Here is a 23,794-nt window from a genome sequence, read left to right on the forward strand (position 1 = left end):
CAATCATGGAAAGCGTATAGTCAGTCAAACAGAAGTCGTAAACAGGTGGCCGGCTCGATGCAGTTGGTATAGCAAAGCCGAGCGAACAACAGCACCAGAAGTAGTCGGTGGTAACGACTAAAGCGAAGTTACAAACAGAGAATGGTCGGATGAGAATAGAAGACAGATACAAAGAAGAAGAGGAGGCAACATGCCAAGCGCAAGGGAAGATACGGATACAGTCGCGTGGTTTCCGCAGTAGATTTCTTGCTTTGTATGTTTACAACGCGGTTACAGCGAGGAAGAAGTGAATGGAAGGAGTTACCTATGAAAGGAAGTAAAATATAGAGGAAAGCGGGAAGGGAGGCGACGAGGTGACAAAGTCAGGGAAGGCAGGAGTGAATGCGGTGCACCTTCAGGATGATGCTTCACCAGAGGCTTTGACAGTGTCGCCAGCTGGCAGCCGAATGTTACCGGCCGCTGCCAGTGCCAGTTCGATTAACCACTCCATATCTATATACCACCATTGCCTCAAAAAGCTCGCCTAGGTACCCAACTCCCTCAGACGGGGGGGCAAACGCGGGTACAGCAGTGTCACAATGTACGATGTGTATGGGGTCATTCGGCTCACTGCGTGCACCTGCTTCTCTAGTACCTATAAGTGTATGCATTGGTAGACAGAAAGGTATGGACCCGGATCGCTTCACTTCGTTACGTGCCTCATGCAGCTGCATCTTTCTGGTCAGGTCAGTGAAACTCGACATCTTTTACACTTTGATTATTACTGTCATCTTCTATTATAATAATTCATTCTATCCTGAGTCTTTCCAACAAACTTTTCATCAATACTATCACCGCACAACAAAAGATACTTTGACCTCTGTATGAAGGGGGCTGCAACTCCGCAACGTTGTGTTACTCGCAACCCGGACGGAGGTTGTTCAGAACCTATTGGGCTGTTAATCGATAAGAAGATGTCTTAGTGAGAGACATGATCGACCCTAGCATTCGCCGAACTAAGAGTGCGGATATATATAAAAGTGGACGTTTTGAACCTGGCTCCAGGTCAATATTATAATGATCAAGTATACCCGCCACATTGTCATTCAATCGAGCATCTCAAAACAATCGAGCCACTAGTGTGACGCAAAGCCCTTCGGCTTCACTGTCCGGTGTATCGTGGCTAATCGATGTACAAATCAGAGGGTTGTGTTACCGTATTTCGGTCGAGCCATCGGTGAGCATGAGGCAGGCCGCGTGATAGCTGCAAAATCGATGCGCTGCAACTGGAAACTTTGTGTAAGAATATCACATCTATTTCCTTTTGGCGCCTTTCAAAGCTTTAATAGTACGAGTGGGGAAAGCATAGAAGCAAAGAAGCAAAGAAGCAAAGAACAGACTATACTTGTGCCTGGGAAAGATCATGGTCAAAGCACACGGCACACTGCATACCTATTCAGACCCTTCCATTTCATGATATCTCTGATGCGCCGACACAGCGAACAAAGGAATATAATGACCACAAAGAGGACATAATGCATTGTCACCCATGTCCCAGTCATTGTCTTCTTCGTCTTCACCGTCGCCTTCTGGCACCGTTTGTGTAATTTCCTCACTCTGTGCAACATGCTTGTCTTGCATCACTTGAAAGGGCTTCAGCACTTCGTCTTGACGTTTAAACATGACAGATATGTCCCTGCCTGCTCCCGTCTTGTCATCCGCTGCACCAACAACCATGTTTGCCACGCAGATATTGAGCATCTGTAGATTCCATCGCTGTCCCTTTTCCGGGGACAGACGCCGGAGCAGTGGTAACAGAGCTTCACTAACAAGCCGTTCCGCAATATGAGCTATGTCATCTTTGGAATCAAAGATAAAATGCGGTAAGGACCCAGATCGAGAGACGCGACTGTAATTCTGACCTTGCGCTGAGTGCAGATACGCCCATGTCCTGAGCGCTAATCGCAATGTCTTTGGTCGGGCAATCCATTTTTGTGCCCCTGGAGTGTCTGCCCCATCGTCAGGTACGAGAAGGTCTGTCCTCATTCTTCGAATGAGTGAGCATGATAGCTTGTGTAGCTCTTCTGTTATGTGTGCCAGAGTATCTAAGCCCTTATAGGTATCTTCGATACTAATCTGGGTTGGCACATCGCTGGCTTCCTTAACCTCAGTTGGATCGACTCCATGTAGCAAGCTCCAGATTCGTACACCTACCCCTTTCTCTGATCCGGGCCCTGTAAGTAGCTTTTCTATTGCTCCGGGCGAGATGTCAGGGTGGAGGCGCACATCGGCAACTGTCACAGGATTGTCACTCAACTCTGGGATCTCGGATACACCTTTACTCATGTCAGCACCAGCCTGAGTACCCAGTACCTGAACAGTTTTAAACCCTAGCCCGGGAATTCTTCGCAATTTGTGGGTGTCTACGAAGGCGATCACCTCGTCTTCGGTAATAGCCATTAGTGTTGTTTGGTTTCTAGGCTTATTCTTGCTGCCGACGAGTTTGCTGAGCATCTTGTTAGTTGAGATCCCACAAGTGGATGTAAACCCATATTTTTCTTCCACCTGTTGTCGTAGGAACTGGGCAAAATGTGATCCCAACATGAGGCGCATATAGGCTGGGTTGTTTAGGTCAGGGGTGGAAATGGCTAGGCCTTCAACACATCCGGCAATGCTCGTCACATCGCAGTGAAATCCTCGTTCAGGATTGCTTTTGGAAAGGCAAAAGAAAGACTCTTCCAAGGATGCTCGGTTGAGGCAGGATAGGTTGTACTCAATGATATCAGTCACGTCTGCGAGAACATTGTGGTCTTAGCCAACGCTATAATTTGTTTAGGTTGCGAGATGACAACATACCCATGAACACCTCATCAAATCCCAGACGTTCAACTTTGTGATTCCACGAAAAGGTTTTAAAGAAGTTGAATAGGGTCTTGCTCATATCACGGAATGGCGTAAGGTCCTCGCCGTCGACGAGGACAAGCTCTGGGCACAATCTTTTCGCTTCAGAGACGGACATAAGCTTTGTGAGACCGCGAGCCCGAGCGTTGTAGTTGCAGGTCGCTAGACAATTCTTTTGCTTGACGCCCAATGGCAATTTCTTGAGCTTTGCGTCCTTGTTTTCAAAGACCTGTGCATAGAAACAGTCGTAGTCCTATACAGTCCAGCCAGTTAGCAACGACCAAGGTGATGATTGGAGCTTGGTGGCTGGAACGCACGAATTGCAAGATAATTCGAGCGTCATTCCTTTTAGGTCTCTTCTTCCTCGGCGGCTCCATCCTTGATTATGGCTGCCAACCTGATGGGCGAAGGATTTGGGAACATGGGCTCAAGTTTCATGTGCGAGCGAACGGATGGAAGTTGTCGAGAGTGAAATGCAACTCAATATTCAGGCCTTGTTCAAAGAATCGGTTTGAATCCGCGATCTTGTGAATTCAAATAATGAAACTGCGTGCAATGGAAGAGTCTGCACATGAAATCAATTCTGGGCATGAAATTCTGGGAACGCACCATCAGTTCGGATGCTCATTCATGGTGTGCCTGCAAGTTAGTGGTGTTGCCTTCTACCTAGGTACTAAGGTATGCCTGGGCGCTGGGTCTGTCCGTGCCTGAGGCGTCGATGCGTCCGCACCTCCATTTCTATGGAGTGTGACTTACACCACGCCCTGCATCATCAAGTTACCTGTATCAGCAAACAACGATTGGTTTTCTTGATGAAATGAATCACCTTGGATTTAATCGCCCGAAGAACAAAACAGGTCTTGTTTTTCGAATCTGATCTGGTGCAGAAATAGACGCGATGTCTATAATTTTGCTTCAGGCTACTCTCGCTCCCGACACATGATACCGTCATGTTCGTGTCCGCAGCGAATAAGCTAATACCTCTGCTTCATTCGTTCCAATGAAGCGGTAGAAATCAATTTCCAAAGGATGACGTTATAAGAATTACGGATGCGGTACCCATTATGTGACATTCTGGAAGCTACCTATGTCGGTCATTCTCAGGAGTACTGCAAACACCAACACCTCATCCCTGCTTTTGACGAGCGGGTAGACTCGATGCTCGGTTGGATAAACAGTCACAATCTCGCAGGAGAAATCAGCATCTTGTCCGTACGATCCAGCCACTTCTTCAGCTGTTTCCGATCCTTCTCAACTCAAGCGAGTCTGACTCTAGTCCCCCGCTTTGATCCTTGTCCGGACGTACACTACTACGCAGTTTCAGCCATCCACAGTTGCGCTGTAGCCGCCCAGGTATATACTCGATTTGCAAAAGAAGGTTGTCTGGCCCAGCTAATGGCGTCAACTCTAGGCTTTGAAAGACTTGCATTTACCGCACTTGTTAATCGTTTCTGGACTTTGGTTGTTGTCAATCATCATTCTTCTCATCGCATCGTTATTGTTTGTTTGAAGACTGTCAGCGCTTTTGTGTCAGCCCTAACTAAACAAGTGCAATTTCAACAAAGATGGCCGAAGCTTTGAAAACAGGGGCAAGGCTTGTCAAAATCATGGCTTAGAACATGGCTGAGCATCACCCCGCCGCAGTTGGGTATTTGTTCTCGTCGAAGGATCATACCGACTTTTCGAAAACTCCTTAGACACTTGGGAAGGATCGTCTTTGATTATACATGCAAAAGAAGTTCTCAAAAACATGACGATAACGCAAATGACCAGTCATTCTCTTCTTAACTCCTCCACGCCAAGGCGCCATGTCGTCTAAGGGAGGGGATATTGGAAACCCTCTTGCATAGACGCCAGCGCGAGTGAAAGAGCCGACTTGTTAGCCGCGTGATTGGACATGATTGAAGCTCACTAGGATCATACATTCAACTTCGGCGCTTGCGCCTCTAACGCTTCCCACCAAGTTGCTCTGGCGAACCAACCACAGCACCCGCCAATGACATCCTCGTCAACTTGCTACGCTTTTGGCAGGTCAGAGTCTCCCAGGGCTGAATCCTTCTGAACCCCCCGATATTTCCGCGTCTAGGTCATGGAAGGCTTATCACACTGCATGCATGCCTAGTGGCGCTTGTTTGGGTGTCAGGACTGGGTCAAAGAGCAGATGAAAGCCCTGGTTATGTCTCCCCGCCCACCCAAGATCCAGTGAGACGCATGTCTCACTGTCTATCATCCTATATAGACGCAATGTCCTCGTTTCTCGCTGTTTGTTCGCGTTGTTTCTGCGTTTTTGACATTGCAACGTTTTTATAATCCCTGTCGGTTCCGGCCTTTCGGTAACAGCGTCTCCGCCTAGGCCTGTTGGACGTTGGTTGCTTGTCTGTTGGTTGATAGACACAGTCACCTGCAACTCAACGAAGGCAATCCGGCAGCTCATCTCTTGTGTACTCCGGCATAGCAGCCTTCTTGATCTACCTATCAACTACAACTACAACTACATCTAGCATCATGGCATCTTCTCAAGCTCCGCCCAAGAAGCCCCGACTTTCACTTCAGATCAAGACAGCATGTAGTCCGGCCACCAGGTCATCGAGAAGTTATGCAGTGGACCCAAAGGATCCAACTGCCTTTAACACGTTGTCCAATGTCTACGTTACCACAATCGAAAGGGCAACCCCATCTCAGTATGAGCCCATTACTGCCATCAATACTTTCCAGGCTTTCAGTTTGACAACTCCAGTGGAACGACAGGACCCGAAACACAGAGTTGTTACGCCTTATGTCGCTTCATACCCTGAGACTCCTTCATCCGACACAGCTCCTTCACCACATCCAGGACTGGAAATCAACTACCCGAGCACAATGACGGCCACGCCTCCTCTGTCTGCTGGTCCAATAGATTCAAACACTACCAAGGCCTTTAGCTTTTCCCCTGCTGATATATCCGCGGCCCCAGCCAGGAATGATAGCTTACAACCCGAGAAGCGTGCTCTGGCTCGCCCACAAACTCTTGCTGAGTTGACCCTGCAGGCCCCTTACACACATCCTCGATCACTTCACAGTATTTTACGCAACTCGCCTCTTCCCCCACCCACGGCCATTCCTCCTCCGTCTCCACGGCGACAGTCACGGCGGCTTCAAGATAGAGCAAATCGAAGAGTGTGCTACAATAACCCCCTCACTCAGGAAATTGTGACGAACAAGTACACGAAATCTCACATTGACCTCCTCGTTGAGGAGGCTTCGCCACACTCCCCTCCATGCGTGCTCCCTCAGCCCCAGAGTGCCATCGATCTAGCCTTGGCATTCACACCAAACGAGATCCAAGATGGAGGACAGACGCCTGGACCTTTTGAGGATATGCGTCGCCGCATGACAGGACTGGCCGCATCAGGTACTCCCCTTTCCCCGTCAGGGCCAAAGGGCATCTCAAAGCGCAAGAAAAAGGAGAAGAAGCGTCGGTGGGTATGGACAATTGGCCAAGAGGATGACGGTGATGACGAGAACATTGGAGGGTCCATTGCTGCTCTGAGAGCTGAGGCTGCCAAAGCCAAAGACGTTGAAGAAATCAAGACACCTGTGACGGCGATTAAGGCACCCCTCATCACCTTTCTCACGGCACCGACACCAAACACGGATAACTTTGAGAGCTTGAACGGCATCTTGAAAGAGAATAACGACGTCGAAATGTCTGACACGAGCAGCTGTCTTACAGTACCAGAAGGGCCTCAGCACATGACTGGTGAGATGGACTTGGATATCAAGACTCCAATCGCGCGCCAAGATGAGGAGAGCCAAGTCATACCCATGCTACCAGAAAATACTCTCAGTAGACTTGGTTCCAGTCCTGGTTTAAAGAGGGATTCCCCGGTGCCGCCAGATATGCTACGTACCGATTGAATAGGTTCCAGGAAAGACATGGATGTTTCATTATTGGGTTTCTTGCATTACCGGCGGTCTTGGGGCATTTGATTAACGGGAGTTCTGTCACTGTAATTCTAAGGAGGAATCGGCATATGAAGATACCGAGCTCGACAGTGGGCATCTATGAGAAATGAATACATTAAATGAACATGAAATGAATATTTGCCGCTCTGTTGAAGTTATTTGTATCTGGTATCGGCGACGAAGTTTTCGTCTTGACGACCGTGGCTGCCATGATATTATCTCTTAGCTCAGCTCCATACCTCGTGCGTTTCCATTGCCATATAGCCCTAACACACTATCATGTTGGTCCACGTCACGGAATGTGTTGATGCAGTGCAAGAGACCCAAGGACTTCACTCTAGGGTGGCTCCAAATCGAGATATTGGTGGTTTCTATCACAACAAATGATCTTGGCAATAATTAGAACCATGATCTAGCACTTCAAATCGAGCTGATTAACAAGGTCGCCGTGGAACATATCATTAAAGTCCTTTGATCTTGAGTAGAAACTTGAGTTGCTCCGGCTGGAAGTAACCTTGTTGTTTAGGTTTATTAAGACTTCAGTCTGCTCATATAGGTTACACTGTTGATACTTTTATGGATATTGTTGGGAATTTGGATCAATGGTGCCGTATATCCAGTAACACCTGTATGGTGCACAATCGTATCTGCGTGGACATTTGACACAATCTCTACCCCTGGCTTCGGTTTTTGATCAGTGGGAAAGCCTCAGCAAGTACTATTACAATATAGCTTTTTACATAAGGTAGGCAGTAACAACCAAGAAATAGGATCGGAAGTATATGTCAGTCACTAGCTTTGCCCACAACTGGGTTCTGGCGGTGGTGGTTAAGGCAGTGGTACCAGCAGGTCAAGTTTGTCATATATGTTAACCTTGTCCAGTGGTTGCAGAAAACTTCAGACTAGAGTCCTAAGTGATGAAAAGGCTTAGATAGTACCAGGATATCCTAGTGTAGTTTATGATGAGCTTAGTTTGCTCTTTGACCAGTTTATTTTCTCACCTTGATGTATGGTCTCGAGTCTTCTGGCGCCCAAAGGCTTGTGTATCGGTGACTGCCAATTTGTATATCTCATTATGGATAGACTAGCCAACCAAAGTGGTCAGAAATCTTGGAAGCTGTTAAAATACGAAAAGGTATGTGATGCTAGAGGCCGTTGAGACCTATATCTCAACAAAAGCGCCATGGTATCAAAGTGTTAAGCCGAATTCTCACGCTATTGGATCAGTTGTGCTCAATCCATGCCTTTACACACGGGAAGTCTGACACGAGTCAACAAATACAGCAGATTCAGACGTACTCGTTACGCTAATTCATAAATTTCTCGTAGCAAACGCTCAAAATATCATTACATGTCCACCGGTACGCGCTCAGCTCTCAACAGAGAGTGCCTTAGCACCAATCAGCTTGCCGTCAGCGTGCGAAACAACCCAATACTCGGTCCTCGTAGCGTCTCTCGACACTTGATATACACGAACATCGTTACCCTGCGAGGCTTCTCGAACAGCCTCGATGACGTCGGTGTATTTGCCGTGAGAGTCCCAGTTGAGAGGATCAAGGATCCTGATGTCTGCCGAGTCGGGGGAGGAGTGGTTGATGAGTTTGGCGAATTCGGCTAACAACATGTCAGTTTATCATCTTCATCGGTAGGAGTGTACTTCTTACTCTCGCTGGGGAGACCATTCTTGCCCTCCCACTTGAGAGAAACCTCTTGGAAGGGCTCGTCTGCGTCGGATGTGTATACGGCGTTCTTGCACACGTCACTGATGGGTTTGGGGACTTGAGCGCCCTGGTCCTTTGTCTTGAAGGTAGCCTTTTCTTGAGTTGCGGCACCAGCGCCGGTGTCTTGGTTGGCCTTGTTCAGGAAAGCCATGTAATCGTCGTCGTTTGACATGTTGAGGGATCTGGTGTTGCTGAGTAGTCTTGTGTTGTGTCGAGAGGTAGTTGTTCGCGGGAGGACGGGTTGGTTTCGAGTAAGAAGAGAGCCAAGATTCAGGTTGGCAAGGCGTCTGAAAGGAGTTCGAAGTGTCATTGGGAGAGAGATCTCAGCTCAGGCGTTAAGTCGAAAGCTGTAACGCAACATGCAGATGCAAGTTTGGGGAGTGGGGTGACGTCAGGTATGGGATTCACAGCAGGGGTAGATCGACCAATCACAAGCCATGGTTCAGCACCATCACTTAGCACATGTCGAGAGACCTGTTGGGTCCGATCCTAAAATTACCTAGTACCCAGGCAAGGTAGATACCTAGTACCTAGGTAGTCAGTATTTAGGTCATTCTATTAAGAGTGCAGTGCACTTATACCACTTTGATTTAGATGCCGGCCCTCCTCAGACGACCTAGGAACTTATCCTCCTTGAGTTCTTCCAAATCAATACCGAAGAACTTGGCATACAAAGGCGCCAAGTGATGAGGTCCGCACGGTCGAGCATCACCACTAGCACGTCGTTTGTCGAGGAAACTACCCAGAAGTGTTCGAACTGCGGTTTCGAAACTCATTCCTTGTTGTGAGACCAAATGTCGATCGATATCTTCAGTATCGGCAGCTTCAGCATGCTTGACAAGGTCAACATCTATAATCGCTGCTTTGACCATCGCAGCTTGTCCCTCATCAAAATATGGAGCACTGATATAGTGTTCGTCGATTGTAGAGTTGAGGCGCTTCTCTGAACGAGAATCTTTGGCAACGTTGAGGAAATCATGGAGAAGAACTCGGATCCTGTAGCCAAGTTTGGGGTCCGCTACGATAGTCGAGGTCGTATTGAGCGCATTTGCTGGTGCTCTTGAGGCGGCTTCCGTGCTATTGTTTTTGCTCTTCTTTTTGCCCATGTTTGCGTATGAATCAGACTGATGAGCAAACAAAGAATAATTCCCGTCTACAACTAGTAGGTATTCACTGCGCAAGGTCAAGGTCGAGTATACGCGAATCACAAGTGGGAGCTTCACCATGGAACAATAAACTTTGCACACAATGCAAGCGTAAACCTAGAAACATACATCTTGACATGAAGCAGTATAATAAAGCGCGTCTAAATTATAACCAAGGTCAAGGCAACAACTATGTGATCTACTGAGACTTAATGTTATTGTGTATTTTTTGGCATAGTGTAGGATGCCTTCCTTATATTATTATGAATATCACTCTTATCGTGATATCTTGCCTGCGGGTCTTTAGCCTCACTTTATGTACTGCTAGATTGGCATCTTGAGATCTTGAAATAAAAGTCAATTGACCAATGAAGAATCAGTGCAGCTCGAGACGGATGATTGAGAGGAGGTGAATGCGTGTAAAAAAGCAAATTTAGTGATACGACAACATAAGGTAGGTACCTATCTGCATGTCTCTACACGAAGGTTTCGTTTGGACAGCTACAGAGGGCGACACACACACACCAGTCAAACACATATTCACCGGAGAACGAGGGTACAGTCATATTAACATTGGGAATCTCGTTAGAATTTTTGAAAGCCATCCCTCTTCTGGCTGGACTTTTTTTTACGTTCCACGCCAGTTGTAACCTAACCCAGCCCAAACGCAAGGCGTACACAGTAGTAACGAACCAACCCTCGACACCGGTGCAATGAATTGGTCAAGATAAGAAAGAAAACAAGCAGCCGCTCTAAGCGGAGGCAAGATCCTTCTTGAGGGTACCCTGGTACTGCTTCTTCTCCGCAGGGGTCTGGAAAGCACCGTGTCCAAACTCGGACGAGGTGTCGATCCACTTGAGGCTGACCTTCTCGAGGGCTCTTCGGGAGGTCTGGGGGAACATGGTCTTTCGGAGAGTCATGACTCGCTTCTTGGTACCAGGGATGGAACCCTTGACCATGACGAAGTCGTTGTTGACCTCACCATAGCGAACGAAACCACCGAGACTATGAAGTGTTAGCAATTGTCAGCCGATACCAAGACTGGGTAACATACGGAGTGATGGTCTTCTTGGTGACATCGATCTCAGTGGCGGCGTTGTCGTCAGCATCGCCCTTACCAATGCGGTAGATCTTGTGGTTGACGGAGGTTCGGTGATGGTAACCCCTCTGACCAGCACGGGCAACAGTCCACTGGACGTGGGAAGGATGCCAAGCACCGATACAAGCAACCTTTCGGAGACCCTTATGGGTCTTGCGAGGAAGCTTCTTGGTGCCCCAACGGGCGGTGACACCTTCGAATCCGTGACCCTTGGTGACGGCAACGACGTCAATCATCTCATCCTGCTCGAAGATGCTGGAGATATCAACGGGCTTCTCGAAGAGCTCCTGACCGAAAGAGACCTTGTCGGCGATGGAACCACCGTTGACCTGGATCTCCATAAGGTGGGCCTTCTTCTGCTTGAGAGGGGTCTTTCGGATCTGAGTGTGGGCGAGGACACGGACGACGGTGCAGTACTTCTTGATGCGCTCGAGCTCGCGGGTGATGGAGGCACCGTTGTTCTCGGAGTGCTTCTTGGCGTACTTGGTGAAAGCCTTCTTCTTGCTCTTGTACCAGTTCTTGTAGAATCGGCGCTTAAGCTCGTCGCTCAGATGCTCGGCCCAAACGGTGGTGAGGGATCGCAGGCCTCGGGGAGTCTCGATGTATCCCACAAGACCAACAACGATCATCTAAAAGATGTTAGCCATAGGCACATAGCCAAGCGGGCTGCATTGTTCGTACAGGTGGGGTATCGACGATAGTAACCGCCTCAACAATCTCCTTCTTGTTGGCCTTGGCGCCAGGTCGGTCGAGGTCACGAACGATGGTGGTCATACCAGCCTTGTAACCCATAGCGGCTGTCAGGTGGACAGGCTTCTTGGGGTCATCCTTAGGGAAGCTATTTGTCCCAATGCATTAGCCAATGTCTTCCTCTGCTGGGAGAGATCCCCAAAAGATTTTTCTTCTTGTTGGTGCAGCAGAAAATACTCACGACTTGACCTTTCCACGGTGACGAGCAGCGCGCTTCCTGGGCAGATAAGCCAGGGAGCCGTGGCGGGGAGCCTCATACTTTCGGTGCTGCACATATTGTCAGTTTTCTCAAGCTGAAGCAATTGCTTTGGTCGTCGAGATCTTAACTCACACTCATCTTGGGCGGGCTGTGTGGTTTGAGGGGGTTAGTATGAACCTGAGTTGTCAAAGCCTGAGAAAAGAAGAGATAAAGAAATAAAATGTGGGCGAAATTTTAAGCGAACTGCTCGAAATTCGTGGGGTGGCCCGTGCACCGCCAGAACCCCACCTTCATCCTTCACCGAGCCGACACCGAAAGAAGTGAGCATTTTTTGAGGGCTAAATTCCAACACCGAGAAGGAGCCCTCCAGCCCCCCACGTGACCTCGCTCGTTACAAAATCATTTCTGAAAGTGGTCTAGCGTGTCCATGTAGGGGTAGCGTGAAATGTCCGCAGCCTAACGTCGTCACTGAATGAACACGGTTTGTTAAGTACCGTAGATACAACTGAGTTTTATTGATCAGAGTAAGGAAATTAATGTGCATAATAATCTTGTTCGCCGGTGAAATCGTAGCCAAGAAGGACCATAACCCCCGGTTTTGAATTTCTGTCTTGAGCCTCCCCGTCCAAACAAAAGAAACCACGCCCCAGATAATAGTGGTATACAAAAAGGCAGACTAATCGGCACAGATAAGAGATGTCTTCAACTCATAAATAACAAGCAGCTGTCAAATTATCATTCATTCAACTTTTGTGACGGTACCAGAAACTCCGTTTACACCAGCATTCGCGGGAGTGGATGTCTTGGCATCTCCAGCTGCCGAGCCGGGACCAGAGCCATTTGTGACAATAGTCGCTTTCTTCTCGTCTTCCCCACTGTCATCGTAGTCCTCATCAACGTCCATCTTTCTTGCTGCCCTTTCAGGCTCGGCAGGGGGCGCTGCGCGAGGAGGAGGCGGAGCATGTTCCAGACTTGGGGGACGATCTTCTTTGGGTGTAGCAGATACTGGTGGCTTCTCGTGAACAACGCCAGACATCGGAGTAGGTGGCTGCTGCATTGGTGGTAAGTGGCTTGGACCAGAGGCGTGGCTCGGGGGGTGGTGGGCTGCTTCTGAGGGATGATAGCTCTCAGTGGCATGGCGAGGGGCTGATTCGGGTCTGCGAGGTTCCTCGCGGCGCGGTTCATCAGGTCGACGAGTATCCTCAGCCCGTCGAATTTCGGAAGAGTTACGACGATAGTTATCACGAGGAGGAGTAGACGGTCTTCGATGACGCATGTCATCGAGTCGAACTCGGTTTTCCTCACTGGCTTGCTTTTTGGCAGCAGATTCTTCTTCCCACTCTCGCATGCGCTTGGGGCCGACTGAAGGTGGTCGCTCATCCATTCTCTGCATGGCAGCCTCCGCCACCGCAGGTGGAGGAGGAGGTCCTGGCGGTCCAGATGGTCCAGATGGTCCATTCTCAGTTCCCTGAGCAGCCATCTCAGGATGTTGAGGATACAGAGGAGGGGCCTGGTGCTGAGGGTATGCGGATTTTGGTGAAGGCATGCGGTTGTCATGAACAGGGCGGCCATCAGGTCGAGGGCTGTTAGTAGGTCGAAAGGGAGCCATGCCGTTAGGACCGTTGGGGCCGTTAATGTTGCTGGGTGGGGGTGCTGATGCTGACGGTGTTGCTCCACCCCAATTAGGATTTGCGACTCGTCGCTCAGAAGCAGGAGCAGAAGGCTGGGATTGTGGAGGAGCGTGCGGTGGTTGAGAGTATTGGTGGCCGGGAGGAGGGGGTGTTTGACCACGGCGAGGGCCGCCTCGGTTGGGATCGTTATAGGGCTGGCGCAACTGCTCTTGCTGAGGGCTAGGTTGTCGCAGAGGTGGCGCAGGTCCTCCACGGAAAGGCTCGCCTCGGGCTTCATAGGGATTGGGGGGTTGTGGTGGAGGGTTGATGTTAGACAGTCTGCCCGCCCAGTTCTCTCCTGGACCTTGAGGGGGTGGTGGAGGACCGGCAGCAGGCGGCTGTTGAGTTGATCCTCCCCATTGTGGTCCAACAGGGCCAGCCGCCTGGTAAGCTTGCGGGTGAACATCTGCAGGCTGAGGAGCAGGGGGAGGTCCCCCATTGGTACCACCAGAGCGAAGGAGCTGAAGTCTCGCCTTGATATGGGGGTTGTTGGGGTCAAGCTCAGCAGCACGCTGGTAAGCATCTAGAGCATCCGTAATTTGGTTGTTGCAGCTTTCGTACTATGAAGTTGTCAATATACGACCAAGGAGAAAAGGGTTGACCGATACAACATACCAAAGTTCCCAGATCATACCAAACTTCTGAAATATAAGGATTCAGCCTGATAGCGCGAGAATAAGCGTCAAGTGCGTCTCTGTACTGGTTGATTTGATAGTAAAGCACACCGATGGAGCACCAGAAAGTTGGGTTCTTTCCATCTCTATAAACAGCTTGTTGGTAAGCCTCATAAGCCTTTGGGTACTTCTGCTGCGACATATAGCATCGGCCCAAGAGATACCAACTCTGGGCATCCTGATTGTCTACTCGCATGTTAGAATAGGTATTAAATTGTTTTGCGTTCAGAACGTACCTGCGCCGACCGACTTCTCTAAATATTGGATGGCTCTATCTTGGCTCTCATACGTGTTGCTCTGCTGGTGATGCAGCCAACCAAGCTGCTGAAGAACCTTAGCATGGTTGGGTGAATGGTCCAGGACACGTTGGTAGGCGGCCTTGGCGCTATCGAACTGTATCAAATTAGGCATGTCGCTATGTTTGCTGCTATGACAAGACACTTACATCCTTCTGCTGCTCATGGACATGACCAATCTGGAACCAAATGTCTTCCTGGGTCAAGGGACCGGGAGGAGAATTGACAATGTATTTGAAACACTGCAAAGGTTAGCTACGCGCATCAAAAGTGGGCACAAGACCAGAACGTACCTCAAGACTCTGAACCCACTTGTTCTGTTGTTTGTATATTATACCGAGTCGGAAGTAGATCTCATTTGCTTTCTCGAAATCAGGCTGTATGTTCATAACTTGAGAGAACGCTTCTTCGGCGTAATCGTAGCTGCCATATCGATCGTACAGTATACCAATACCATACCACAACATAGGATCCTGCGTTGTCTTGTCAGCATATTGCGAGCAATGCGAATATTCCGCCTCGTGTGCAATCACTCACCTTAGGGTCTCTCAAGTTAACCAACGCCTGTTGGTATGCATCGTAGGCCTTTTGCAGATTTTCTGTCATTAAATAACAGTGCCCTGAGTAATTGGTCAGCGTCGTGTTGTCGCGTCATAGCAACAAACATACCCAAGTTTCCCCAAGCTTCGCCGTTGTTGGGTTCAAGCTGAACGATGGCGCGGAAGAACTCAAGCGCCTTCTCGAAAGCTTCGCGGGTCTTGTAGAGGAGGCCAATTGCGTTCATGGCCTGGGTTGAGTTGGGGTTGGCCTGAAGAGCGCGCTCGTAAGCGTGCATGGCTTCATCTGGATTGCGCAAAACCTCCGCATAGCTCCCTATACATACGTCAGCCTATGTCGTCTTGTCTTGCGAACGCGACGCGACAACCACTAACCTATTTGCAACCAAACAGCCTCATTCATGGCCGCGATCTGATGTGATGGCGCAAACTGAGGCGGCGGCGGAGGGGGCGGGGGCACCTGGCCCTGATGCTGTTGCATTTGCATCATGGTCGGCGACGCGTGATGGTTCGCCATTAGGTCGGCACTGAAACTGGTGATGGAGTTGCTATAGTAAAGCAGGGGTCGGACTTGACAGCTGATGTGCGACAGACGCGAAGTCGAATTAATACCACGAGGGTTGAGAGAGAGGAGAGTCGCGGTCGTGATTCAGAAAGCTGCTCCTGCTCAAGGGTTCGTGATGGGTTGATGATAGTGGCCCCCTACCCGACGAGTAACAAGGGCGAAGTTGATTGAACAAAATGTCGACGCAGAGCCGCGGCTAAGGCTGAAGCGCTGCGAAAACAATACGCAGGGAAATCAAGGGTCAATGGCAGCCCAAGTGGGAATAGAAGAGAGCGGGATGATGAGAGAGATAAGATACAGGGCAATCCAAGGCGCGACGGATGAGGCCTTTCGCGGGCATGGAATGCGTTGCAGAAGAAGAAAGTGAGGAGTACAGGATGGGGAGAAAGGACCTGAGCAAACCCGTTCCCAAACTCACCTAACCCACGACCAGCGGGCAATTTAAGCGCACGGTGGCGTGGAGTGGGATGGGGGATATGAACCCACTCACACTACTGGGACTCCATCCAACTCAACGCACGCGCTCTCGAGGCTCGAGGCTCACTCACGTTTATGTTAGGTTAGGTTAGGTTAGCTTACATACAATCCACACACCACACACCTTTCACCTCACCTCAGTTTCCGATGCTGTACCCGGCAAATCACACCCTCCCTACAGCGCCAACCTACTCTGGTTTAGCCTACATGGTTAGGTAGCTTTCACTCTCTAGTCCCCTACGTCCCTACAGCCTACTGCCCGGTGGCGGCGGTTTACAGGCACTTACCACCTAAAGTAAAGTACGTACTGGACCTGATACCGGTCCTGCAACTGCAAGTCTGCAAGCTGCACGCTCAAAGGTAACCTAAAGCTACTAAGCATGAGATAAATATGGAGCACCGAGCAGGTCCCTGTCTTTGTATTCTGCGACCTACGGATCAGTGGCGCTTTGCGCAAGGGATTACAGAGGCTCCGCTTCAACCTTCAGTTGACACGACGCATGGCAAGAACGAGGAGGACTCGACAAGCAGGAGTAATTAGTGCTATGATTTGGCTGTGGGTTGTTTCCTTCAATACACTTTATTCATTCACCATACCATTTTATCCCCTATTATTAGTACAGATATTAGCAATAAACATATGGGCGTGCATATCCCATGTCACGTCCGCCTTCATTGACTTTGATATTCCGCCTCTGCTTATCTGGTGCTGGTGAACGCTGATCAGAGAGAGGGCGGATGAATAAACGTCATGGAATAATTCGGGCTGAGACTTGAACACCATATCTATCAGAAACCACGTTTCAACGAGTCCACTTCAGGCACCATAGCGACTCTCAGTGCCATTATTCAGTCTGGCGTATACAATCGCGTAGAAGGCTGTCTACCGTTGAGCGAACAGACAGACGAGCAAAGTCGCGCATGCATCGATACTGATGGTGTTCATCTCGGGGGTGCTAGGGTGCCAAGCGAAACGATACCGATTTAAATCCAGCAACGCACGTCCCAGCTCTTCCATTTTGTGTGGCGCATCTGAAATGCATGCCAAGAGGTTCCAGCGGATACGTACCTCAAACAGACAGTCCTGGGGTGGTGCCCTGTCTCGTCTCTGCCAGGGTGAGGTATGACACTGAGCTTAGCACTTAACAGCTTAGGGATTGGGATGGAGGTGAGACAACGGCAGAGTGATGGGTTTATAACACAACGAGCATGCTGATCTATGTACGTCTTGATGGGGCAAGCATAGCTGCACGAGTAGCCTCTTCCAGCGACCGTAAGAAGTTTCGGGATGTTTGTAGCCATCTGGCTGCGGTAGCCTGGACAATGGGTCATTCGTCTGGCCAAAACGAGAGCCCAAAACACTCAATGGCCACAGCCGATGAGCGACGGGTAACAGATACATGATATCATCATGTATCAGACATAGATTGGCGAGAACCATGGTCAGAAAATAACGAGGACGAGCAAGCAAACAAATCGTGCAACGACGACACAATCCCCGTTGGAGAGGCGATGATGTAGCCGTGGTGGATGATAGGGGAGGCTGGATAATAATTGTGGTCCATCAGATCGAGGCGGTGGTGGCTTTGCGGAAGAAGTAGAACAGAAAATGGAATATTAGTTATCGCATGGAATGGAATGGCCAATCTTTTCACCGCTTGCCGGACTCGCCGCTAAACTGTTCCGGAAGTCTCCCACGTGTTTCGGAGCCATCTTTCTCGTAAGCAAGTCGTGCGCCGTTTCGGAACATGACATCTTGTTTTGGTTTGGGAAGGGGAGATGGACCAGGGAAACAACTTAACGAGCGAGCGGGAGGAAAAAGGGGTTTCCCGGGCCCAAACCAAAGGTACATGTTAGCGCATTAGGCCCTGTCATCCTGGCCTGGTGGAAGTTTGACAATACCTTAGCCACCAAAGTGCTGTATGAGCTTGCTGATATTTATTAACAACATATCTAATAATGATCTTTTCCTCAATGCTATCTGTCGTGCGAATGGAATAGTTATGCATTCAGATTTTTTTTTTAAAAAAAAAAAAAAAAAAAAAATTATAAAAGAAAAAAAGAAGAAAAAAAGAGGAGGGAAAGCCGCTGGTGTAAATGTTTTCATACCATTATATCCACGGCCTAAAGCAATTAAGCTGTCACTACCAAATGTGGCATAAAAAGTCTCCCAACCCGATGCACCATGACAGCGAAAAACAATATGATTCGTGGTTCAGCTGGCGGAGCCTACGAGGCTCAGAGAACTCATCATCACCATGGTATGCCCTTGGGCCAAAGAAGCAAGAAGAGATGGCTAATGCTGTTCATACATAATAATTTCAGCCGTGCACACAGGGCAGACGTTGCTAAAAAGGGAGCACCATGGTTTTGGTCCTCTTCTGCTTTGTGCTTGGGCCAAGGTCTGTTGTCTGACTAGCCCCAAAGCAAGAGACGACAGGAGAGCTGGAAGCCATCGGTAGAGTCATTCCTTCTCCGCTGAATGGATCGATGCCGTTGGTTGGATTACATAGGTGAGGTGATGCCATCCATTGCTGGGGAGGGGGCGGCAACGCGCTTGTTGGCGGTCTGGGGATGCACCCAAAGAAACCTCAGGGCAAAAATCACAGATAAAGTTAGATAGCGATGAATGGCTGGTTAGGGTTTGGTCGAGAGGGGAAACGGTCGTTTCTTTTTTTTTTTTTTTTTTTTTTTTTTACAATAACCTCGCGTTGAGAATACTATCTTTTTTTCTCCATCTCGTATAGCCGTCATCCAGGGGAAAACAATAGCAACAAGGAACAAGGGGTGTCATACAGTATCGTCGAGTCACATTTTGTATGGACGGATCAATGAATGCCACTGGCGGGTACCCGAGCAGGCGAGAGACAAAAGGTGAGGCTCGTTAATGAAAAAGGACGGGCCACGGGATGGGATGGCCATGGGTATCCGCGGTAGCAATTGAGTGATGGGAGGACTCGCTTCCTTTGGAGCCAGGTCCAGGAAGGACACCAGGGCTCGTTTAAGCTGGGGCTGTCTGGGCGTGACGATGCAGATGGGGACGGGAGATGACAAGAAAAGGTGGGACAAGGGGTGAAGGGCAGCTCCGGGGGAAGAGGAGGGGGCGTGTGAATTAGTCATGGGCGTGAAGCTTGGTCTGGGCGTTGACTCTGGGATCAACCGGCGGCCGGGGCTTAGGGAATGGAGACATGGAGCTGTGGAGTGGAGAAAATGGGACAGATGGATGATGATAGTGGGCTTGCAGTTTTTTTTCCCTGGCGGTACCTTATTAGATAAGGTGGTTTAAGTAAGGAAGTACGTACTTTTTGACACAGATCAAAAGTGGAGGTGATTATGCACTACAGGTTGAGTGCTGGTGGGAGCTTACTAGAGCTTCAGTGGTATAATTAGAGACATCTCCGGCCATTCATGAAAAAGAGACCTTGGCAGGATCTTGAAAATGTTAATACTGGCACATGTCGTGTTGGCCATGAGCATTCAGAACACTTCTCTTGTGTCTATACTACCAGGTAACCTAACCTGAACCTTGAACCATTGAGGAATATCGCCTGGCTGGTCCATGGTTTTGTCAGAATACCGACACAACTCAGTTTCAAGTTTGGTACTTTTCGCTGCCTGAGAGTTGTCTGAGTCTTATACTTAGCCTGGTGGCATCTGTTTAAGCCAACAATGTGAGTATTGCTATCACTTGGTTGGGAGCATTCTCCAGAAATTTACTCACCACATCCTGCATCCAAGCCTCAGAGGCATGTCAGTTTAAGTACCCATGTGACCCACGTTTATCACCGTCAGCTCCTTGGTGTCATATATGCCATTGAGCACAAAGTGTGTATGCAACCTAGGACACGCAAATGCGGTGCGACCACAAATCGATTGCATCCACATACCACCTACAGTACCCCAAATAAATAAAAAATAAAAAGAAGAAGAAGAAGAAAAAGCTACATCGTCGCCAGAAACGACTTACAGGCAATGCTACATCGCGCGAGGTACACACATATCGTGCTGGGAGGCTACCTTACGTTGTACAACACCAAATGTGTCCCAGTCTCAGCGCAAGATTTGGTCTTATTTATTTCAAGAACAGGTTGCCTAAAAATTCAAGGTTAATCACTTGTACTTGCATAGAAAGGCATGAAAGCGAAGAAGTCATATTACACGGATGGATAACATACCATCGTCATATGAAGAGAATTGGACCTCGACGAGAATGAGATCACACAACATCGCAGCAATACTAGTCTCCAAACAAGGCTACATGTAGCCTCAATCACGCACCAGCCAGCTTCCGCTGCCGTTCTCGGAACGTTGCACCGTGACACTTAAGGTGCACAACAGAACAGCCAAGCGCTTTTCATCGTGATCTGATTCAGCATTGGCAATATGTGTGATCTGCAATGATTCTAGCCCTCAGCCCCCCCCGAGCAGGCCTGATAGCTTATAGAGGAGGATGGCTCAATTTACCAGGCCCCTACGCAGAGTTAGGCCAGACTGACACTGTAAAACACTCATGCCTGTGCCGGACGCACAACACCCACTCTACAGCGCCCATGTATGCGAACTTGCTTTTTCGTCGCTCTGTTGTCTGTTGTGAAGATCCGCTATCTCAGCAATCTTATTCGTTGATAATGCGACCAGGAGGGCAAGCCGCTACTACTCTGGCTTGCTCACTCGCGGCAGAGTTTAATTTCATGGCTCTCGCTTCGTTTTGTATTGAGGCATGAGGCTGATGCTCTGCTTTGTTCTCAATTGGTTTCAAAAATCCATCATCTCTGAACGGTGACAAGTCGCACCGGGCCGAGCCTCCGTAGGTGATCCGACAGCCGGGAATAGGTATTCGGCAGGAAATAAACCTCGCGGTCCGGCAGCTGACAAGATGGAAAGTACCTTATCTAGGACAGGCACGTATTTTCTCAATAGCAATCTATGGGTTTATGGAATACTAGCTCGAAATCCCACATTGATGGCATCTCTTGACATTCGATCTGAATGGCATTGTCTCGACTGCAAGAACTATCTGGTTGAAAGGAGGGATGGAGATCTGTCAATCTGGTCACGACCTAACGTTTCCAGTTCCATTGGATAGCAGAACCAGTACGTACACCTACGTAGGTGCTGGGACTGCCTGGGCCTAGACCCTGCAGGACATGGATGGGCGTATTTTAGAGGACAAGAGACCATTCATCATTTCACCCAGGATCTGCCTAAAATCTCTCCACCTACAGATCGCGCCAGCTTTTCTTGGACTGCAGCCCTCTCTGCCTTTCTACCCCTGGCTAGAGTCCCAGCCTCTTCTTTTCCTCCATCGGGCTATGTTTCAAAGGAGCTCAACTCGCTAATTGGCGTCAAGATCAGTCGCGATATACATTACTACGGTGCTTTAAAGAGTTTTGAAGTCTCTAACCGAGTACACAGTCTTTTTTCGATCCTAGTTTCAACCTACTTTTCAACCGGCTTTTCAAGGAGGTTTACAAACACACACTAGACAATTTCTCCCAACTACCGGCCCACTATGGGGTCCATCGGCAACGACAGCTCATGTCTATTAGCGCGAACGTCAGGGAGCACTTAATCTCTCTTCAATCCCTGAACGAAAGGGTCTGCATACAGAGTCATGTGACTTGGAACGTGATGAGCTCTGAATAGTTCATTCAATAGTTCCTCTGGACCGATTCAAACACCTCACCAGGTAGAATTGACGCACATTGCATATTCGTTGCTCCTTTAGCTAGTCGAATAATAATGAGGCTAAGAAACTGATATGACACTCAGCACAAGGACACCACTTCCTTAGTCATACCAAGTCTAGTTCTTCTAGAATGATATTTGATAAGGTTTCACTCTTAGCGCATCCAAACCGCTGCTAAGTGTCCGCTTGAGACAGTCCCTGAAGCTCATAACCCTTATTCACATCCTCGTCCTATCCAAGACTAGCAGGGTCTCATTTCTCGACTGCTGTGATATCAAATGTCAGTCACATTCCGACAATGAATACTAAGTGCAACACAGAATCACACGCCACAATGAATTGTTACCTGTCCCTCGAGTCAAGAATGGCTGGCTCCAGCAGCCACAAACAGAAGCAAAACTCCCTTGCCTCGCTACGTAGCGCATACACCAGCACCTGCTGAGGAGCGCATACCGTCTGCTTGTCTCACCTGCAGCGAAAATCGCCTAGTCACAGTGATGCGATGTTGACTTGGTGTAATGATTCACAGTTGTGGAACAAACAGTTGCGATTTTCTGAGACTGGAGGGAGGGACAGGCGCAGTGAAACATGGCCGTCAACCCGTATATGGGCTGAGACTGGTATTTGGTCTGATTGTGAGTTTCTCCTCATCTTATACGGTAGAGTCCAGTCCTCGAAAGTCTGGCATTCCTTCGGGATTGGATTTTGTGCGTAATCGGATTACTTATCTTATGTTGCCTTTCCTGACCGGTCTCTACGAAGTTCCAGAAGCAATGTTAACCTAGGGGCATCGTGGTCTTATCATAAGTGTTGAAAAGCTGGAGGCTTTGAGCTTCCCGTGGCTGCTCCGAAGCCTCTACTAATACCTGTTGCACGTGCACCGCATGTCAGAGCTTTTCATGGAACTCACCCCTAAGTCTAAAGTGCCAAGAAGTTTACCAGCAAGTATATGCTCAGTAGAGCCATTAGCAAACAGATGATACCTTACCCTTCGCGATCAGTCCTCAATGTTCTACGGACGATGAACTCTCGAACTGGACATCAGGGGCAGCGTGAAGAGTTGCTTTGAGTTCAATCGTCCCCCAACTGCCTTTTTTGAACGCAGTAGCTGATCTCATCCTGTAAGGAGATCCTTGCCGTCAGCCTTATACGAGGCCATTGAGCTTTTTAACTCTTCTACAAAGGCTTAAACAGTAAGACCCCTATAGCAGGCCATTATTACAGAAGTTAAAATTATATAAGGTTCATCTGCCTCAATGGCATATAATATTTATTATAAGATTAATTTTTTTCTTAAGTTATATTGACCTTATATTATATAAGATAGTATAATTACTTATTTAGAAAAAAAAAATCTTGAATATTAAAATAGTAAAGGTTCCTGTCGGTGGAGAGGCTCGAACTCTCGACCTTTGGATAACTCTGACTTCTCGTCAGATCAATCTGATTTCAGATATGAGACCAACGCTCTAACCAACTGAGCCACACCGACCGTTTTTGACGCTTCAAGTCGGTGAAAATGAAATACAATACGCTCGTGACATGCGGAGAAAGGTCAACAACCTTCAATAATGGACAGATGCCTATTGAAAACCGGTAGATCTCATAACTCTGTTGCCATTGACTCTTCGATGTACCTCTAAACGCTGGGTGCGCGCTGTGTTGATTCGGAGAAACGTGATCGGATTCTACGGGAGGTCACGCCGTGAGAATCATCACAACATCGGGAGAATTCGTGAAGTCAAATACGGAGTTTTGTCGTATTTCGGTGTTTAACATGGCCTCGGTGTTGAAAGGGAAGATGGTTGGATATTCAATTGACTGATGCTGGAGGTGGTTCGGGTTGTACCAAGAACGACAATGCATGATGGGTAAGTGTTGAGTCAATGGGCCACCGACCTACATGCACTCACCACCGTCATTCAATGTACCATGACAGTCAACTTCTTTGATTCCACACTATACACATGCCACTAGGTCAAACAGAAACTTAAGCAGCCTAGCATAATACATCTGAGATCCAATTCATACTGCGTAAACATAAAAGAATCATGAGTAGGAAAAACAAAGAGGCAAAAAAGGAACATATTCCATATCTTCCATGAGTCGATCTTCAGGGTAACCAGC

At 48.6% G+C, this 23,794-nt stretch overlaps 7 protein-coding genes and 1 non-coding gene across 14 annotated transcripts; 1 reads left to right on the forward strand and 7 right to left on the reverse strand.

The window, feature by feature from the left end:
- Nucleotides 1-723: 723 nt before the first annotated feature.
- On the reverse strand, nucleotides 724-3,575 carry FOXG_08037 (DNA polymerase iota subunit). Of its 4 annotated transcripts, XM_018386760.1 has the most exons (4): nucleotides 3,198-3,575; nucleotides 2,836-3,133; nucleotides 1,196-2,771; nucleotides 869-1,034 (listed from the first exon to the last, which is right to left on the reverse strand). In XM_018386760.1, exons 1-3 carry the CDS (start codon nucleotides 3,255-3,257, stop codon nucleotides 1,432-1,434), a joined length of 1,698 nt encoding a protein of 565 aa, XP_018243950.1. In that variant the 5' UTR covers nucleotides 3,258-3,575; the 3' UTR covers nucleotides 869-1,034; nucleotides 1,196-1,431. The 4 variants fall into 4 exon arrangements, with proteins under 4 accessions (XP_018243952.1, XP_018243949.1, XP_018243951.1 ...); XM_018386762.1 differs by having other exon boundaries at nucleotides 724-2,751; XM_018386759.1 differs by having other exon boundaries at nucleotides 724-2,771.
- Nucleotides 3,576-3,833: 258 nt separating this feature from the next.
- Nucleotides 3,834-7,040, forward strand: FOXG_08038 (uncharacterized protein). Its single transcript, XM_018386763.1, has 2 exons — nucleotides 3,834-4,233; nucleotides 4,292-7,040. Exon 2 carries the CDS (start codon nucleotides 5,386-5,388, stop codon nucleotides 6,775-6,777), a length of 1,392 nt encoding a protein of 463 aa, XP_018243953.1. The 5' UTR covers nucleotides 3,834-4,233; nucleotides 4,292-5,385; the 3' UTR covers nucleotides 6,778-7,040.
- An 887-nt stretch (nucleotides 7,041-7,927) lies between these two features.
- On the reverse strand, nucleotides 7,928-8,924 carry FOXG_08039 (uncharacterized protein). Its single transcript, XM_018386764.1, has 2 exons — nucleotides 8,490-8,924; nucleotides 7,928-8,439 (listed from the first exon to the last, which is right to left on the reverse strand). Exons 1-2 carry the CDS (start codon nucleotides 8,854-8,856, stop codon nucleotides 8,195-8,197), a joined length of 612 nt encoding a protein of 203 aa, XP_018243954.1. The 5' UTR covers nucleotides 8,857-8,924; the 3' UTR covers nucleotides 7,928-8,194.
- A 212-nt stretch (nucleotides 8,925-9,136) lies between these two features.
- On the reverse strand, nucleotides 9,137-9,652 carry FOXG_19561 (uncharacterized protein; the record flags this gene model as incomplete). The annotated part of the gene is made up of 1 exon (XM_018399799.1): nucleotides 9,137-9,652. One exon carries the CDS (start codon nucleotides 9,650-9,652, stop codon nucleotides 9,137-9,139), a length of 516 nt encoding a protein of 171 aa, XP_018243955.1.
- A 312-nt stretch (nucleotides 9,653-9,964) lies between these two features.
- On the reverse strand, nucleotides 9,965-12,161 carry FOXG_08040 (60S ribosomal protein L3). Of its 4 annotated transcripts, XM_018386765.1 has the most exons (5): nucleotides 11,872-12,161; nucleotides 11,722-11,807; nucleotides 11,472-11,628; nucleotides 10,746-11,419; nucleotides 9,965-10,696 (listed from the first exon to the last, which is right to left on the reverse strand). In XM_018386765.1, exons 1-5 carry the CDS (start codon nucleotides 11,875-11,877, stop codon nucleotides 10,444-10,446), a joined length of 1,176 nt encoding a protein of 391 aa, XP_018243956.1. In that variant the 5' UTR covers nucleotides 11,878-12,161; the 3' UTR covers nucleotides 9,965-10,443. The 4 variants fall into 4 exon arrangements, with proteins under 4 accessions (XP_018243956.1, XP_018243959.1, XP_018243957.1 ...); XM_018386768.1 differs by having other exon boundaries at nucleotides 10,746-11,628; XM_018386766.1 differs by having other exon boundaries at nucleotides 11,472-11,807.
- Nucleotides 12,162-12,216: 55 nt separating this feature from the next.
- On the reverse strand, nucleotides 12,217-15,872 carry FOXG_08041 (uncharacterized protein). Its single transcript, XM_018386769.1, has 8 exons — nucleotides 15,312-15,872; nucleotides 15,049-15,252; nucleotides 14,917-14,999; nucleotides 14,673-14,852; nucleotides 14,529-14,621; nucleotides 14,320-14,476; nucleotides 14,025-14,269; nucleotides 12,217-13,969 (listed from the first exon to the last, which is right to left on the reverse strand). Exons 1-8 carry the CDS (start codon nucleotides 15,451-15,453, stop codon nucleotides 12,479-12,481), a joined length of 2,595 nt encoding a protein of 864 aa, XP_018243960.1. The 5' UTR covers nucleotides 15,454-15,872; the 3' UTR covers nucleotides 12,217-12,478.
- A 634-nt stretch (nucleotides 15,873-16,506) lies between these two features.
- On the reverse strand, nucleotides 16,507-17,617 carry FOXG_19562 (uncharacterized protein). The gene has a single exon (XM_018399800.1). The coding sequence runs from the start codon at nucleotides 17,308-17,310 to the stop codon at nucleotides 16,963-16,965; it is 348 nt and encodes a 115-aa protein (XP_018243961.1). The 5' UTR covers nucleotides 17,311-17,617; the 3' UTR covers nucleotides 16,507-16,962.
- Nucleotides 17,618-23,049: 5,432 nt separating this feature from the next.
- On the reverse strand, nucleotides 23,050-23,159 carry FOXG_19563. The gene has a single exon. It is a non-coding gene; the product is annotated as a tRNA-Met (tRNA).
- Nucleotides 23,160-23,794: the final 635 nt, after the last annotated feature.

Source organism: Fusarium oxysporum, chromosome 4 (assembly GCF_000149955.1).
Source record: "Fusarium oxysporum f. sp. lycopersici 4287 chromosome 4, whole genome shotgun sequence".
Taxonomy (NCBI): domain Eukaryota; kingdom Fungi; phylum Ascomycota; class Sordariomycetes; order Hypocreales; family Nectriaceae; genus Fusarium; species Fusarium oxysporum.